The 17,980-nt window shown below is 41.8% G+C and overlaps 1 protein-coding gene across 3 annotated transcripts in view; it reads left to right on the forward strand.

Annotated features, from left to right (window-relative positions):
• The window catches only part of UNC80 (unc-80 subunit of NALCN channel complex), a 168,625-nt gene that overhangs the window by 120,713 nt on the left and 29,932 nt on the right, over positions 1–17,980 (forward strand). For all 3 annotated transcript variants that reach the window (XM_084819218.1, XM_084819210.1, XM_084819202.1), the window contains 12 exons: positions 423–524; positions 1,256–1,436; positions 1,780–2,048; positions 3,039–3,173; positions 5,191–5,329; positions 6,451–6,547; positions 7,616–7,786; positions 8,160–8,252; positions 9,042–9,077; positions 9,439–9,657; positions 13,724–13,924; positions 17,752–17,875. In XM_084819218.1, coding sequence (XP_084675344.1) covers positions 423–524; positions 1,256–1,436; positions 1,780–2,048; positions 3,039–3,173; positions 5,191–5,329; positions 6,451–6,547; positions 7,616–7,786; positions 8,160–8,252; positions 9,042–9,077; positions 9,439–9,657; positions 13,724–13,924; positions 17,752–17,875 — 1,767 coding nt within the window. The remainder of the gene's footprint in view (positions 1–422; positions 525–1,255; positions 1,437–1,779; positions 2,049–3,038; positions 3,174–5,190; positions 5,330–6,450; positions 6,548–7,615; positions 7,787–8,159; positions 8,253–9,041; positions 9,078–9,438; positions 9,658–13,723; positions 13,925–17,751; positions 17,876–17,980) is intronic.

The following is a 17,980-nucleotide window of genomic DNA, read 5'->3' on the forward strand; positions in this document are numbered from 1 at the left end:
CTTCCTCTATGCTAATCTGTGACAAACAATAGTGAAACTTGAAATCCTTATTATCACCTCTTTTACTTGCTAGACCAAGGAAAGTCTGTCAATTTCCTTAGGGCTCTGGCAGATGACATCATCGCTCCAGCTCTGAAAGAAGTCCCAGAGCTGTGCTCCCCTGCATTCCCCCTCCACTACGCCACTGGTGCCTAGCTACTACTAAAGAGCATTAGGATGCAGTCCTATGCGTGTTTAGACAGAAAAAAAGTCCTACAACCCAGTATTCCCTAACCAGGCTGGCTGGGGAATTCTGGGAGTTACAGGACTTTTTTTCTGTCTAAACATGCATAGGATTGCATCCTTAATTACTACTGCTGAAACTGCAACTGCATTGCTTCATTTGTAAAACATATTTTATATGTCTTTTTGTTCCACTGTAGACCTATGTCCGTGATATTTACCCTTTTCGAAGATCAGTATCTCCCCAGCTGAACCTGGTACACATGCACCCAGAAAAGGGGCAAGAACTCATTCAGAAACAGGTACTCCACCTCCCACAGAGCCTTTCCAGCAGAAAGCCCAGTGTAAAGTATGCTTTGAATTATTATTATTTTTTCCCAGATTCTGTGATCTGGAAAGGAGATCATAAAGGTCCTGCTCACCTGTGGTAACCCCCATCTTTGAATTCCCTCTCCTGGGAGGGCTCTTTCATCCATGGCTTTTAAGCACATTTTAAAGGCTTTTTTTAATTCAGCTCAGCTTTTTTTAATGATTTTACATGGCTTCATGTTTTAGTTGCTGCTGTTTTGATGGCTAATTTACTGGTTATGTTTTTAATGCTTTATTGTTTGGTATATTATATGTATTAATTGTTCTAAACCACCTGGTGAGGGTTTTACTCTTAACAGATGGGATATAAACACAAGAAATAATTAATTAATATATAAACTGCATGCAAAGCAAGGACCTTTTAGGTGGCAAATAATCTGGATTGGAAAACTGATTGAACGTAGGAGTTATCACATGGCCAGATGAAACATATCAATGTAATTTGCAAGAGTTTTGAAAACCATGAGAAATGGAAGCTTAAATTCTAATGGGGAGGCTTGCAGATCCAATCGAGATGGATCCATCAGCATCTGCTTAAGGACATGGGGATAAGTGGAGCAAAGCCTGTTTTAACTAGGTGTTGGATTGAAAACCTGATTGTGGGTATGTGGGTGTGTTCATGTGCAAGCACATTTCCAGACCATTAGTCTGGCTGTTTTGTCAGGTGTTCACACGCAAGCTAGAAGAAGTGGGCCGGGTACTGTTCCTCATTTCTCTGACGCAGAGGATCCCTGTTGCTCACAAGCAGTCCCATGTGTCTTTGTTGCAAGAGGACCTTCTCCGCTTGCCCTCTTTCCCTCGCAGTGCGATTGATGCAGAATTCTCACTCTTCAGTGATCCACAAGGTACCACAGAGAAATCTTTTAGCTGAGACTCCAGTGGCTCAGTTCATCTGGGGGCTTTATTTCGCTGTGTGGATACAATTAAATGTCCACTGATACCATTAGTTTAATAGTTAATAGTGCAGTGTAATTAAGTTATTATCAGCTCAGAAAGATAACAGTAAAGGATCTAGTGGTCCTTTTGAATATCTGATCTGTAACTAAAGCAGCTACCGCCATTTTTTCCCTGTAAGATCACCTGTGAAGGCTACTGATCACTGTGGAGATTTTCTTTGGGAGGGAATAAATTCTTCTTTGAAAGAAGCTGCAGCATTTGACACTGACATTGGTCTCTTTACTCTTCTAGCTGGAAAAGAGCTCTTTGGCCTTGACACTCTTCAGAAAAGCCTGTGGATTAAGCTACTAGAGGAGATGTTTCTGGGGATGCCCAGTGAATTTCCCTGGGGGGATGAAATCATGCTGTTCCTGAATGTGTTCAATGGAGCCCTGATCCTACACCCTGAGGACAGTGCCCTCTTGAGGCAATATGCTGCCACTGTAATCAACACTGCTGTACATTTCAACCACCTCTTCTCTCTCAGCGGGTACCAGTGGATCCTCCCCACTATGCTGCAGGTGAGTCTCTTGTCAGAGAAATCATCAAGGCTGAACGAGTCCTTAGGCCAAGTCTCCTTCTATGTTAAACGGACATCAGAAGAGCCCCAAGGCTGGATCAGTCCAAAGGCCTACCTAGTGCAGCGTCTTGTTCCCAAAGTGGCCAACCAGATGCCCCAGTGAGAAGCCCTGAAGCAGGATGTGAGCGCAAGAGCACCCCACTCCCGACTGTGTTCCCCAGCTGCTAGTATTGAGAAGCACACTGCCTCTGCTGCTGGAGGAAATATATAGTAGCCACTGATAGCCTTATCCTGCCTTGGAGGTCTTTGATGTGGAGAGAGCGTGCTGATTTTGTTCCTTCACTTGCCTCATCAGAAAAATTCATTGCGATTGCTTTAAGACATGGTGGCAGTTCCATCTTCACATCATTTAATGACATAGCCACATTATCATTCTGTGGAGAAATTTAAAATCCAAGTAATTGTTCCAGCAGAAGGAAAATAATGAAGTGTGCGTGTGTCCGTGTCTGTGTACGGTGTCAGCTCTAGGTTTCTGAGACCCTGTGTAACACGGCCCCCCATGGGCCCCCTCCCTCAGCGAGTCCACCTTCTCATCGCCATTGTCCCCAGCTGCTCTTGCTCGCCCTCCTCTTTCTCGTCATCGCTACTGCTTGTTACTTGTCAGGCAGAGAACCAGTGAGCAAGTAGGCAGCAACATCTGCTGCTCCTCCTTCCCACCGCCACCGTTGTCTGGGCCAGAGCGAGGGGCAGGTGAACAAGCAAGGTACAATGATGAAGAGGAGGAGCCTGTCTAGGGAGCTCCTGTCCGTGGGCCCCTGCTGGGGTGGGGCCCTTGGCAGGTGCTCAACCATGCCTCCCCTTGACACTGGCCCTGTGTGAGTTATGTCTGTGACATGGTCATGGAGCATGTGGCGCTCTTGAACGTGGTTCACCATGGGGTCGTCATGCGTTTCAGTCAAACAACACTTTCGAGTGTTTTCTTTCTGCCCAGGTATACGCTGACTATGAAAGCAACCCACAGCTGCGTCAAGCAATCGAGTTCGCCTGCCGGCAGTTTCATGTTCTGCATCGTAAACCCTTTGTCCTGCAATTGTTTGCCAGCGTGGCTCCCCTCCTGGAGTTCCCTGTGAGTGCAAAGAGATTCCTTGCATCGGTTTTGTGTGTTTTGGGTTTGGCAATTGCGTCAGTTGAGTCCTGGGCTAAGGCGACTGCACATACTGTCTTGTCTTTCAAATGGAAATGCACGAACCGTCCACAGTCAAGGTCAACTTTTAGTGCAGTAATTCAGAAAACGCCACAGTTCATACCTATTCCTCAGAGACATACTGCAGCTGTAGGTGTCTGTTCCATTCATATTAAATCGCAGTCCCTGCATGGTGCGGGACCACTGCAGACAAACCTTTGTACTCTCATGGTCACACGTGGCTAATCGGGCAGGTCTTGTTGCTAAAATTCTCTCTTTAGGGGATGGATAGGGTGATCCTTCCCCCCACCCCTGCCCCAGTTTGACACATCGTATGGAGGGGAGGGGCCGTGGTGGCTTAGTAGTTAAGACGCTGAACCGCAGACTGGGAGGTCGGCAGGACAGCAGTTCGAGACCCGAGTGCCGCGTGACGGAGTGAGCTCCTGTCTTCGGTCCCAGCTCCTGCCAACCTAGCAGTTCGAAAGCAAGAAATTGCAAGTAGATAAATAGGTACCGCTTCGGCGGGAAAGGTAACAGCGTCCCGTGCACCTCGGTGTTCAGTCATGCCGGCCACATGACCACGGAAGCGTCTTCGGACAGCGTTGGCTCTTCGGCTTAGAAATGGAGATGAGCACCACACCCTAGAGTCGGACACGACTGGCTGGGGACACCTTTACCTTACCTTATGGAGGGGAGAGTGAGTGTGCCTGCCCTCCCTGCCCATTCAGCACTCCAGCCCTGGGTGTTCAGACAGAGGTGGCACATCTGAATAAAGTCCGAGGTGCGTAGGCTAAGTTGCGCAGTGGATCCCCGGGAGAAAAATCTGGTAATTGCTTGATTTGGACTCATGTACATTGGATTTTAAGCACATAGGCCCTATTTGGACATGCTGCCCCCACATAGATGGCCTGGGAGGCAGGACTAGTGCACTGGGTAGGTGGGGAGGGTCATCCCATTGCATTCCCCTCCCTTGAGATTTCCTGAGATTTCCTGGCCATGATAAATCCTATACTGACAAGTGATGGAAATAGTGGTAACATTTGGTCATTCAGTGGATGTACTTGGCTGGCCTTGATATTAATAGATACATGTTAGGATTTTCTAACATGTACCACAGACATTCTGAAATTTTAAGAATTGCTGTTAAATAGTCACATGCACAGAGTTTCTGAAATTACTATAAATGACTGCCTTCTCAATGAAAACTATCCTCTCAAGCTGCTATTTGCTGTGGGAGAGAAGCTGCAGTTGGTACCAACAGCAGCATCTTCAGCAAATAGCAGCTTTATGGGGCGTGATTTTCAACAGGACTGTGATTGCACTGGGGGGGGCAGTGGGGGGTGCGGCAGCGGCAGAAGGGTTAAACCCTCAGTATCACAATCTCAGTACTGTTCGGGGTCATTCACGGATGGTCTTTAACAAAACAAAATTAAATCTAAAAAACAGATTTGTGAAATAAAATCAGTTGCTTCACGTATCATATAATTTCGCCCACTGTCACTCTGACTTCCTGATTTTACTTAGCTCAGTTCAGACAAGTCTTTTTCTCAGACACTTAGGCCACCTTGGAACACTGCAAGCTACACGCACACCATGTCTGTTTTCAATTAAAACAGAAAGGTTTTGTCACATCCAAATCCAGAAATGCTGGGTTATTTGTGCTTAAACAACCGAGAGTCAACCCAACAGTTATCCATGGGTTGTTAACTGAAAAGGGAAATGGCATGCACACAGCTCACGCGCTCTGCTCCTCCTGCAATTAAACAACCCAGGAATTGCCCAGCATTATGTGTGAACCAGGTCATTGTTGCGCATATGTTATGCAGCCACTATGTACATAGTGGATTGAGATTAGCAGCATTTATGTAAAATGCTCACATCTCCAAACATGGCACATCTATGAGCATAAATGGAACTTGAAAAATCAGAGTAACATTGATATATATTTTTTAAAATACAGGATGCTGCACACAATGGACCCAGCAAGGGAGTCTCAGCTCAGTGCCTGTTTGATCTGCTGCAGTCCTTAGAAGGAGAGACTCCAGATAATCTGGACATTCTAGAATTGGTGAAAGCAGAAAAGCCTCTAAAATCATTAGGTACTTTCCAAGTTTCTTTTCAGTAGCCTTTTCTATGAAAGAAAAATGTTTCTGCTGTCACTCCTGAAAATACTTTTAAGTTTCAACTGTTTTTAAATAAGTTTAAGATTAATATAAATAGTCCTTGTGATCACAGCATTTTGTTTATAAATGGAGGACAGTACAGTTCTTGTCTTTGCCACTCTTCAATAAAAAGTACCCATCATTTCACAAAAATGTTTGTTTTCTGTTTTACTCTTGAAAATAGTAAACTCCAAAGTACTTCAGTTGATTTCAAGCTGGTTTAGGATGCCAGTATTTTCTATAATATATGTTGCTTCGGAGCTGCTCCATGACTTTTGGGCTTTGTAAGTAACTGGGCCACGTTCTTGTACTTTATATACACTGCAATCTCACGCATCTTTACTTGGAAGTAAGTTCCACTCTGTTAAATGCTTAAGTCCATTAAGTGCAGTGGTCTTAAACATGCCTAATTCTATGTTGGATTGTGGCCTTGATCTGTTATTAATGCAGAGATGGGAGTTGAACGCCTTTTGAAAATCTCTCTAATATTTATGTTTTCATAATTTTGAGATACTAGAATATTTGGGAAGCCCAATTTGGCACTGGAGGAGGTTGTTGAAAATAAGCACCACTCCTTTTTTTTTTTTTAAATAAGAAGTCCTCTAAGAACTCTTTGAGAAGAAAACTTTCAGGATTTGGAGGGCAGATTTTAGCACAGCACTAGCTGCAGATTTCTAGTGTTTAATTATTTTGATTAATAGAGCAACATGGTTGTAAAGCAGGCTTCCCCAACCTGGTGCCTTCCAGATATGATGGACTACAATGCCACCATCCCCAGGCAACAGGTTGAGCCACTGTGCTAGCTGGGATGATGGAAGTTGAAGTCCAACCCATCTGGAAGGCAACAGGTTGGGGAAGGCTGCTCTAAAGCAACCATCCTTATAAAAACCTTCTTATATCCTTATAATAGCCCTACTTTCCTAAAAGAAACAGGAATATCTGGTGAAAATACAGTAATCTATTTATGATTTGTTGAACAGATTTCACCTCCCTAGTGTCAACCCCATTTTCACATAGTTGTTACCTGTCCCCCCCCCCCATTTTCTTTTCCTTTTCAGATTTCTGCTATGGTAATGAGGACTTGACCTTTTCAATCAGTGAGGCCATCAAATTGTGCGTAACAGTTGTGGCATATGCCCCTGAGTCATTCCGAAGGTAACATCTATTTGGGTTTTTGTTTGGTCTTGTTTAATTTCTGAGTGCATTTGCAAAGTATTAGAGTAACACGAGCCTAACATGTAGGAGGAGATGCAATTCCAACAAAACAGTTAAATACAGGCACAATTACACCGGTATTTGTGATTTAAACCTTTTCAAAAGCTGCCTCTTAAAAATCCTTCCAAGTGGTATGGTGTTATTTAGTGTTTGTTATTAACTGATCTTTTATTGAAATTTGGAGGATCTAAACATTACTTCAATAAAAATTCTTGCAATATCTTGACAGTATCCCCCAAAATAATCAATAAAGAGTCCCTGACTTCCCAACTTTTGCAAAAAGTGTCATCTGATTGTTAGGGCACAATCCTATTCAGGTTTAGACAGAAAAAAGTCCTACATGCTGGCTAGGGTATGCTGAGAGTTGTAGGACTTCTTTCTGTCTAAATAGGCATAGGATTATACCCTGAATGACTTCAGGTGAGTAAGACCTTTTTGCATGTTTCCTTCCCAGTGCGTTCATGCAGTGTCTAATCTAAAGTGACGTTAAAGGATTCCATCCAAATCCAACAGCAGAAAATGCACATGCAAATAAGTGCTCTGTGTGTGTGTGTGTGTGTGTGAGAGAGAGAGAGAGAGAGAAATTTCCTGCAGCTGAAAGACCAGCTCAGGAGTTGGACTTTCCGTTTTCCCCCTCAAAAGATGATCAGTGACTTTGAAAACGCATGAACAGGGCTGCCTATGAGCCCCTCCAGCTCCTTCATTGATCTTTTCTACTTCAGGATACATGGGCATAGCACTGATACGTGCACGTGTCTCATTTTCTTGGATCAGCGTACTAGTCTCGATGTCAGGCTTTTTTAAACTGGAAAGCCTCTCCCAGAGGAGGAGGGGGCTTCATAGTTGTCACAAGGCCTAGCCAGTCCTGTTGGCTGCAAACAAGAAGAATGAATTTCAACTGCGCCCAGTTGCAGGAAGTGGCTTGTATGTCTGCTCGGACATTGCAGTTCTGTACTTCCGGATACATCCTGACTTTGATTTGATTTTTACATGATGCAATTACCTCAGTCTTCAGATGCTGATGGTCCTTGAAGCCCTGGTTCCTTGTTACCTGCAGAGGCTTAAGAGGCAAACCTCCCAAGCGGAGACTGTGACAGCTGCTCGAGAAGAGATTGCTGCTACTGCTGCTCTTGCTACATCCTTGCAAGCCCTCTTGTATAGTGTGGAGGTTCTTACCAGGTGGGTGCCTTAGTTTTCTGCTGGTGACCTTGGAGAACACAAGACTTGAAGACCATAAGGGCATTATTCCATGTTCCTGCCTGTGGTAAAAATTGACATTTGCCTATAGAAGCATAATCTGGATTAATTTGGATTCTCAAACGAGAATTAAAATCAGCAAACCTCAAATTGGAATTCAACAATTTTGAAGCTCCTGTTTTCCCACTTTAAAATTTGATTCCCAAAATTTGTTTAAGTGGAAACTTGGGGTGAAAAGCACATTCTGGACTTTGATCACAGCATGTGGGTGAAACCAATTCACATTTCCATGGCAAATTCGAAATTTGCCACCAGAATATGTGTTTTGGCACAGTTTTCTTCTTCTTTTAAACAGGCCGATGACTGCTCCTCAGATGAGTCGCTGTGATCAAGGCCATAAAGGAACCACTGCTGCTAACCATACTATGTCATCTGGAACAAATACCAGGTAATTCATTGGGGCGATCCTGTGGCTTGCACCAAGTTCTAGTTACTAGTGGTCCTTATGACATTGCATTTATTCATTCAATTTATCCTATAGATGAAGCTCCATGAATTTGTCTAGCCCTTTAAAAATACCTATGTTAGTTGCTATCACCACATCCTCTGTCTATGCACTGTGTTCGTTACAAACCTGAGACAATAAAATTAACTGAGTTCTGTGACCCAATCTTAAGCATGTTTGTCCCAGTAATCTCCCTTTCATAATTTCAGTTTGGCTTACTTCCAAGTCAGTATGCCTAATTGCAGTTTTAGTGTTTTAACAGGGAATAATTTCTCGCATTCTTATGTGCTGGAAGTCCAGTTTCAGAAAACCAATCTCTCTACAGATCAAGATCACACTTTCTGCCATGCCCATCTGGGCTGCCTGTATTGTAAGAAATCCGTGTATGGATGTAATATTGAATAGGGCTATGTGCACAGAATCCAATGTGCTTTGGCCTAAACAGTGCGATCACTATCCTAAATACATCTGGGAATCAATCGCGCAAGTCTGGGCTTTTGTGCACTGGATTTCATTCATGTACAATACCCTGTTCAAATGTTACACCTGTGCATGGGCCCCTGGTAACCTCAGAAACAGGACAAGCGTGTCAAGAGGGTGGGGAGGAAAGTCATGCTTTCACTCCCCCACCACATGTGCAGGGAGTGTCATCTGAACTGGCTCAAAGCGTACTTCAGGTCCCAGATTATTTTTTCTTATCACTCTTTTACCATTTTCTCTTCATATTTCTAGGTACCCGGAGCAAGGAGCCAAGCTGCACTTTATCAGGTATTGTAAGACCGCCACCCAGTATCCTTAGCATGTGCAATGAACTCCTCCGATGTAACTTTCTCTCTTCTTGGGTTCCACTTTCAACAATTTGATACAAGGGATGCTGTAACATGGGGAAACAGCGAAAGGTAGTTTAACAGAACTTTCCAGGTAACAGCATATCTCTTTTTAGCTCCCTCACTGCTCATTCTTCCTTTTCTTTCATGGGAGAAATTACTTCTGTCAAGCCACGATTGCCCTGCACAGGTACATCCCTACCTGTTCAAGAGGAGGGGTTCATTACAACCTTATCATTTATCAGCACATTTTCTCTGCCTCCACTTTCCCATTTTGCATCTTTCCCTTTTGTCATCTTCAGGGAAAACCTTCACTTGCTGGAGGAGGGCCAAGGCCTCCAGCGGGAGGAGCTGGATGAACGCATTGCGAGGGAGGAATTCAGGCGACCCCGAGAGTCCCTGCTGAATATCTGTACTGAGTTCTATAAGCACTGTGGCCCCAGACTGAAGATTTTGCAGAACCTCGCTGGAGAGCCCAGGGTGACTTCCTTAGAGCTGCTGGATGTTAAGTCGCACATGAGGTATTATTTTAAGAATATATGAATCTTGTAATATGTACAGTATATAGCAAACTGTAGGGGCACATGTAGTAAATATATCCCAGGCCCAGGAGCTTTTTTTAATGTCATCGTAACACATCGGGTGGGATTAAGCCTTTGACCACATTAAGACTTTGACCGTAAGTAGAACAGGATCCTTCCGTTCCATATTCTCTCCTGCTTCCTTCATTATCACAAGAATGGAAAGGAAACACATCCTCTAAGAGTCCACAGCCTGGTCTGGCGTCACAAAATCAAAATCACAGTGCAAATATGCACACTCGGGGTTTAGTGGAATAATTCAAGTTACTTATCAAATCCTGATTTTTCCTTGCTCGGTTGCAAACGCCTACAACTCCCTCTATCACTTTGGCTGAAACTTGGACAGCCAATTATGTTTTCAGGAAAACAGTCAGCATATATGTTTAACCTTTCAGAGGGCAGCTCCATTTGGGGGAAACTGCCTTTTCTTAGCCTTTAAATTACAAATTATGATTTTTGAGAATCATAATCTATTGAACCATGTCCATGGGACCTCTGGCACCAAAAGGCATAATCCACCTCTCTATGAAGTTTTGGTAGGTTTTTTAATTGAAGGTATACAAATATTTGTATTATGTTTAGTTTTGCAGAGAGTGCTCATATCAGAAAATAATAAAGTGAAATATTGTTTCCCATATTTCAGCAGTGCCTTGCCATTTCAAGATTTTTTTGTCTTGGAAAAATGTGTGTGTTTGCCAGTACTGGAATATGTATATCTTGTTATTTTTTTTAAAACAACAAACAAGATTTTCCTCCATAGCAAGGCTTTTCCCCCAGTGCAACAAGTCTCCCTAGCCATTTCACTTGCACAGTTGATGCATTACAGTTGCAAGATCTGGACTAATGCAAGTAGATGGCTAAGGGGAAAGTTACTCCCATTATAACAGGCACAAGCCCTAAGTCGGTATGTCTTTATGCTCCACAACAGAGTCAATAAGAAATGTGTTCAAGCCACCAACTCAGCTAGGGCTGAGTTCTTACAGAAAATAAAAACAAACATCCACATATCCATGTGGTATTAGTAAGATGTATTTATCAAGAAATAACAAAGTAAAGATCTGGTACCAATGGAAATACTCATACCAGCTTTCATCGTTCAGTCTTTATATCTCCATCAATCTACCATCCCTGTTTTGGGGTTATGTGTAATCTTGGGGAGAGAGAGCCCTTGACTACCCATCAGTTGGGTAGCTGATGCAAGTATTGTTGGATCCTGCTTATGGTTTCTTGATAGCTGTTTTGACATCTAGAGGATGGAGTAGAGTAATGAAAATTGCTAGGTTGTGAAGTGTGTTACTCCCCATTACCGCTGGAACTAATGTTTTTGTTACAGGTTATAAATAAAATCCACAGTAGATGATTTGCAGTATGTGAATTTAAGTCTTAGAGAGGTTTATCACTTTCTTCATGATTTGCTGATAGGTTCTTACTTGGGACATGCTAGCCTTCATTTATTAATTTGATTTGTGTTCAGCAAATTTGTCTCCGGTAGATTTAGTATAAGTCATGCCTTGGCTGTGGAAACAAAGTGCTGCTTCTGTTGCAGTTAAGGTTCCCCGCATAAATAGTGTTGAATTCAACAAAGCTGATTCTCTAGATGGATTTAATTTCACAAAATGCCCAATAAATATTCAGGTTTGGTCCATTCGTTTTAGGAGCCACGTTATTTTTAGTACAGGCATGTCTGATTATCAAGAACAAACGCTGATACGATGCAGCTTCAAATGTTCTGTTAATAAATAAGTTGAATATAGGTATAACCCATTTTCTTGCTGATCCACCCAGACAGTGTCTGGCACAAGGCAAAGCTGGTGAAGCACACATAAGTTTAAGGCCCAAACTACACATAATGTTAATCATGGGAAGCACATTTGATTTTGCGTGGAAGCTTTTTCTTTCACAAATTGGCACCCATTAGAGGTGTCTTGACAAAAGTCTATCAAAGTGCAATTCAGGGTTGCATCACATTAACACAGGATTTATTTAGTTAATGCCTATTGTATCTCTATAAAAATGTGCATAATTAAAATTAAGTAACTTTTTCTTTGTTGATGGTTTCCAGCACTTAGGGGTCTGTGTCAGCAATTTCTAAGTAGGTGCACAAAAGGAAAATCTAGACAGTATAAAAGTTGGGAGCTTTGATTGACATTTATAGGATTAATTATATTGTGATATTAGCAGTTCTGTTCCTTGGGAAGGTGAAATTGGAAAGAAGTGTTTGTGCTGGTATGCCTGAAATCGACTGGACTGTGGTGGGAAGCCATTTCACACAAATAACTTCTCACGTGGAGTGATATTCACATTTCCATTATCAAGAAGTGGCCATGCAGGCATCGTAACTTATGAATCAGGCTTAAAAGCTTAGGTTTAAGATCACAGAATATCTTTTAATGTGCTTCCCTTTGAGTTGTGGTTTAGATTAGGAACTTAAATCAGGAAAGAAGTAGTTTAGAAATTAAACCTGGGTTTTTAAGAATATGACGTTCTAGAACAGTATTTTGATAAGTACTATAATATACAAACAAGAAATTCACAGTGGCTCCTCTGTGTAAAAACACAATATATTCTGAAGACAGGCTAACTGGTAAATTGGAGTCACTGAAAAAAATAATAGATAGTTCAATGTCAGTGCTAAAGTATACATTTCTGTCATTAGAATAAGCTTTCTTGAAGAATTAAAAACAATCTAAAATACTTCATGATTTTATGAACCTTTAAAGCTAGGAAATCCTCAAGGTAAATGACTGAGGAAGAAACTTTGCAATGTAAAAATAGTCACTCCAGCATTTTTTGTAGTAGGGTGCCTTCTATTCTAATTAGACTGCCTCTTTGTTCTACTAAGCTAAGGGTTGCTGGGCAGATTCTCTAGTTGTGAGAAACTACATGCTTCCTGCAGTTTTCTAGAGTATAACCATGCACTTCAGGTTTAATTGTAGATGTACTGGTTAGTAATTTCTTGTTGCTACAAAATGAAAACCTAGCAATTGTCTTCTAATACTCAGAAGATTTTCAGCAGTTAGAGATGAGATACAGTCTAAAGAGAGCAATCCTATGGGTTGCACCCTGACCAGATGGAAGTCTCTGAACTTGGAGGCTTCTGTGTATCCAGTGCCCTTCCAGGCTGAAGCCGGCAGGGTAGGAGGAGCGGCAGAGGTGATCTGCGCCTCCCTGTCCTCTGATCACTGTGACGGAGCTTTGGAGGGGGAGGGAAGGAGGCTGGCAGAGGCTCAGAATAGCTGATATCCTGGCCTTTCTGGTCTCCTTCCCTCCCTGCCCACTGGAATGCCCCCTTTTCCCCCTCTCTGAGGTTGATTTTCCAATCTTGGAGGACAGCCAATGCGGGTCTTTCCCCACCAGCTGCGAGGGGGCAGGGGAGGGGGGTTGGTGTACTGTCTCTGACCTCGGAGGGGGGAGTCCCCACTGTCATATTGCTCCTCTGACAATGTATAGGGGCTGGTAGGATTGCTCCCTTAGTTATTTTGAAAGTAATAATATCTATTACATGTGAGTTAATAGGGAAAGCAATGTGTGAAGGATGGGAGGAAAGTAGAAGAACAGCATACAGTACCCAGTCTTTAAACTTCAGATGTAATATTGCATATCATATATAAATGTAATATAGATGTAATATAAATATATTTTAAATGAGAAATTAATTGGGTTAATCTGTGAATTAAATCGACTGTAACATTATTATCAACAAGCATGGATATCAAAAATATCAGCAGCCTGATCTTTGATTCTTCTTTCAGTCTTTGAATAAGCATTTCCATATATATTTGTATGATTCATTGTTATATGCCATTCATAATTCGTAGAACAATATTTACTAGATGTCCCTGAAGAAGTTAGCAATGCCAAGAATATGTTGGAGGTTATGTTCTTGGATCACATAACAGTCTACTAAATGGAGTGTGTTTTTTCATTACGCAGTGGTTGTGGCTCTCTGCAGATGAGCTCACTTTGTAGAATCTCAGATTTCCCTCTTAACGAGCAATAATTTTAGATTGGCAGAAATTGCACATTCCCTTCTGAAGCTGGCACCTTATGACACCCAGACGATGGAGAGCCGTGGGCTCCGGCGATACATCATGGAAATGCTGCCCATCACTGACTGGACGGCTGAGGCAGTGAGGCCTGCCCTTATCCTCATCTTAAAAAGATTGGATCGTATGTTCAATAAAATTCACAAGATGCCTACTTTGAGGTGAGCAGGTAGGACGGAAACCTATGGGGGTCCGTTTCTGAAGTTGCAAGCCTTGAAGGAAGGGTATGTCATTTTATTGACGGTGTTTTGCTGCACTGAACTCTCACAGCAAAAAATAAAATAAAAATGTATTTCTTCTATTGGTGTATATGCATGTGAACGTATTTTGTGACAACTATAGAGGAAATGCATTTTTTATGAAGAACCACGACAGATATTATACAAATGTAGCATCCACCTCAAAACAAGTATCCAGGACTGAGATTTCTATTGTTTTTGTAATTTTTAAAATCACATCAAATTAGAGTTCTTAAGAATTAAGCATATATGATTCTAATTACTGTAGAGTTGTGTGCATGTTTTATTGCAGGCCTGTCTGCAACCACAGAAGTATTAATATACACCGAAATATAGAAGACATAATAGGTGCAGAAGCCTAATCCTGCTGAAGACTAGAGAAGCCATATCAATGGTCTTGTTTTACGTGGTCAAAGAAAACTGTTGTTGTTTCATGATTCTTAAGTCAGTTCTGTTTTCCCGCATCATAAACCCGTGATTACAAAGCCATGGTTTTCTAGCATTTTAGTTCCAACTTTTATTTCACCCTCAGATTAATCACTTAATTTTGTGAACACACTGGACTTGGATGCAAGTTCTCTGGATACTTAGATAAGTAAAAGTTTTTTTGAGAAATGGTATGGAACAGACATGGAAAATCTTAGGGACTGTTAAAAAGATGCATTTGATGAAGTGGGAACTGGCCCACGGAAGTTTATATCACAACATAGTTGTTAGATTTTAAAGTGCCACAAAACTGTTGTTGTTTTTTTAAAAAGTAATTCTTGTGAGTTTAGGTTAATGCTATATGCATATGATGTAATTGTTTCTTAATACGTTAATAAGCTTGTGAGCAAATATCTATATCAAGACTGTCCTCTTCTATCTTTCCTGATGAGATAAAATTAAGTAGATATCTCCTTTCCCCTCATCTTATTTCCTGTAACTTCTTTGTACATCAAAAGGATGCTATTGATAGGAACTTCGTGTCTGCTCTGTCTCATCTATTCTTTTATTTTCCAAAACTTGCCCATGTTTTCGATCTTTATCTCCTAAGCCCTAAAGAGCATTCTAGGGTCTTTAATGGCTCATTCACACCTCTGAATGACATGTCAGTAAGACAAGCTCTTTCTACTTGTTAAGTGTGTCTAGTTGCAACTTTAGAAAGTCCACTGGTCATAACAATTCCTTGTCATAGGAAAGGAGTCACAACACAGAGACATTGGCTGGATTTGGACTATCTTTCCTGGACTATCTCTGACCCATGAGCAAGGATCAGAGCCAAGTGTTCCTTCCTTCTTTCACATGCCAACTTTAGTGCTTCATTCCTGGCTTGTATTAAGCCAGAGTTCGCTGTTACATCTAAACTGTATAACTCTTGTTTAATCTCAGATAACTAACTAGGATAATAAGCCAGGATCAGATTCTGATCACAGTTCCTCATCATTATTGCTCTCTATGGTCTCATTCCAAATGAATGTTCCATGATGCACCCAAATACTCATCTCTGGAGAATTCTAGATTTTTCTCCCTTTCCAGATAAGTCCATGGGCAAATCTTTGGGTTCTCCATTTCCTGTAACTATCTTGATGCGGGAATGGAATCTACATGATTGAATTCTTGAAGAAATATGGAGACCTCTGGAGCCTTCAGATCTCCTGACATCCTTTTCAAGGCATGGACATGGGAAGGAACCTGATTCCTGGTGAACAAGGACTAGGGCTTCAATATATAACCACTTGGAAAGGGTGATAAAGCATTCTGTTTGTGTCACTGGAGATGAAACAGCAGTTGATTACATTGGAACTGGCTCACATTGTCCTTAAAATTCACCAAACATAGGATTTTTTAAAAGAATATTGCAAATTCAGAATTTCTCTAAATTATATCCAGTCATACCAAAATTTGCCATATTTTCAGGAAGTCTGCTGCATGATTGTTCATGAAGAAAACAGGAAACAAGTTTTGGTTACATACGTTGCATCAAGAATCATATAGTATTTTCACAATACTCTTTTTATTTTTTTATGTTTGGCACTCTACTTTCTCGTACACATTGACTCTGTTCACATAATCACAGAGGGTAAATAAGTTACAGTGGTTTATTTTCCCTCCCCATGCATACCAGTCGTAAGCCACCTAACTAGCATAATTACCCTTGCCAGGCATGGGTTGTCATGACGTCCAAAGCTGGTGAGGGTGTGTAGCTGGGATGATTTACAAACCACCCTGAAACCCATGGCTTCTTCTAGGGTGAACCTCTCCCTGGGTTCGGATGTCACGACAACACATGCCTGGCAAGGGTAATTATACTAATTAGGTGGTTCATGACTGGTACACCTGGGGAGGCAAGGGTAATTAAGTAGTTTTTGACCAGTAAACATGGAGAGGGAAAATAAGCTACCATGGCTTATTTTCCCTCCGTGATCATGCGAACCCCCCTGTTGTGACAATGGTGAATATGAACGTTGTGAACATCGTTAAAGACATATGCACAGCTATTAGTGTTTTTGCATTCATTAAGTAGTGGAAATCCCATGCTACTGTCTAACTTACCTGTGGAAGATTCACATGCAACAATATGCGCCTGTGTGGCAATGGTTCTATCAGATTCAAAATCTACCAGATTTTGGATGTCAAAATTCCAGAGGAAATCTGTTGTCTTGCTCTGGATAGGCAAAATTCACAGTGAATTTTTCCAAAGAGATTTGAAGCCACAATAGACCTACAGCTTTAGAGCTGTATTCTACAGAAAATATCCTTTGAAATCAATGGAGGAGAAGCATATCATTACTATCTATATATCATGCCTGTTATGACCAATTCAAGGACACTGTGTCGTTTGTTTGTTTGTTTAACATAGTACTTCACAGCAAACTTGTTTCAGTGTCTCATAATGAAAGTTTAAAGCAATAACACAGTAATAAACCATGGATCGCTCAGTCAGCTTACCTGTCAGCCCTTGATGAGGTGATTGGGAACACTGACGAATTTCACTGAGCACTGTTGGGTGACCTACAGTGGTGGGAGTGATCCGACAACCACATTAGCATGTGCAACCATCCAACCAATAGAGGCCTGTGTGAATCAGTGGCTTTATAATGGCTTTTATAATGGACCTTTGCCCAACAAGAAATGCTATCCAAGTGCAAGTAGTTCAGGAACATGAAGAATCTTGACATACCATAACCAGACACAAACGGTTGTTCTGAGTTTTGCTCACACTCAGATCTGTTTAGCAGGGGAGTCTCTGTAGTACAGCAGATTAGCCTAAACTGAGAGGTTGCTGAGAGGATAAGAGAAGTGCAGAGGAGTTATGCCCACATGGGAGTGTATTTCTCAGAATATTCAGTTCTAGAAAATAGCAGAGTGTTCCTGGTACAAAAATGGCTACACTGAAAAGGCTTAAGTGGAAATTTGCCTCAGTGGCTAGGTCTCTTCTTTCCAAAAACCACATTTATGAACTGAAACATTCACCTTCATATATACCATGCTGATCTTTTTCACTGTTTCTCTTTTTGTGGTTGGTCTTGGTCTGAGTATCATAAGTTGAGCATCACGACAATGCCTCTTTGCTGTAGGTCCAGTTTCTTCTGTAATTTGCAGTGCTTGTTGTGCCTCTCTGCTTTCTTTATAGCGTGGGTAAAATGCCTATGTTGAAATGTGGATTGTTGCCATAAACGTTCCTTGGCATCCCTTTGTCTCAGTCACCTTGTTGCAGGGTTCCTGGTGGGGCCAAGCACCTAATGCCACCTACTGTTGTGTTCCAGGCGACAGGTTGAGTGGGAGCCTGCCAGCAATTTGATTGAAGGGGTTTGTTTGACACTTCAGAGGCAGCCAATCATATCCTTCCTGCCTCACCTTAGGTCACTGATCAATGTCTGTGTCAATCTGGTGAGTAGCCAACATTGCCATCTCCTGCACATCTGCTGAGTTTCCCTCTGCAGTTGAGACTCCCTTGGAATGAAAAATTTAGGCAATCCCCGTTTCCTGTCCATT

The sequence above is a fragment of the Heloderma suspectum genome, chromosome 1 (assembly GCF_057233095.1).
Source record: "Heloderma suspectum isolate Gila_16-S chromosome 1, 16-S_ref, whole genome shotgun sequence".
NCBI lineage: Eukaryota > Metazoa > Chordata > Lepidosauria > Squamata > Helodermatidae > Heloderma > Heloderma suspectum.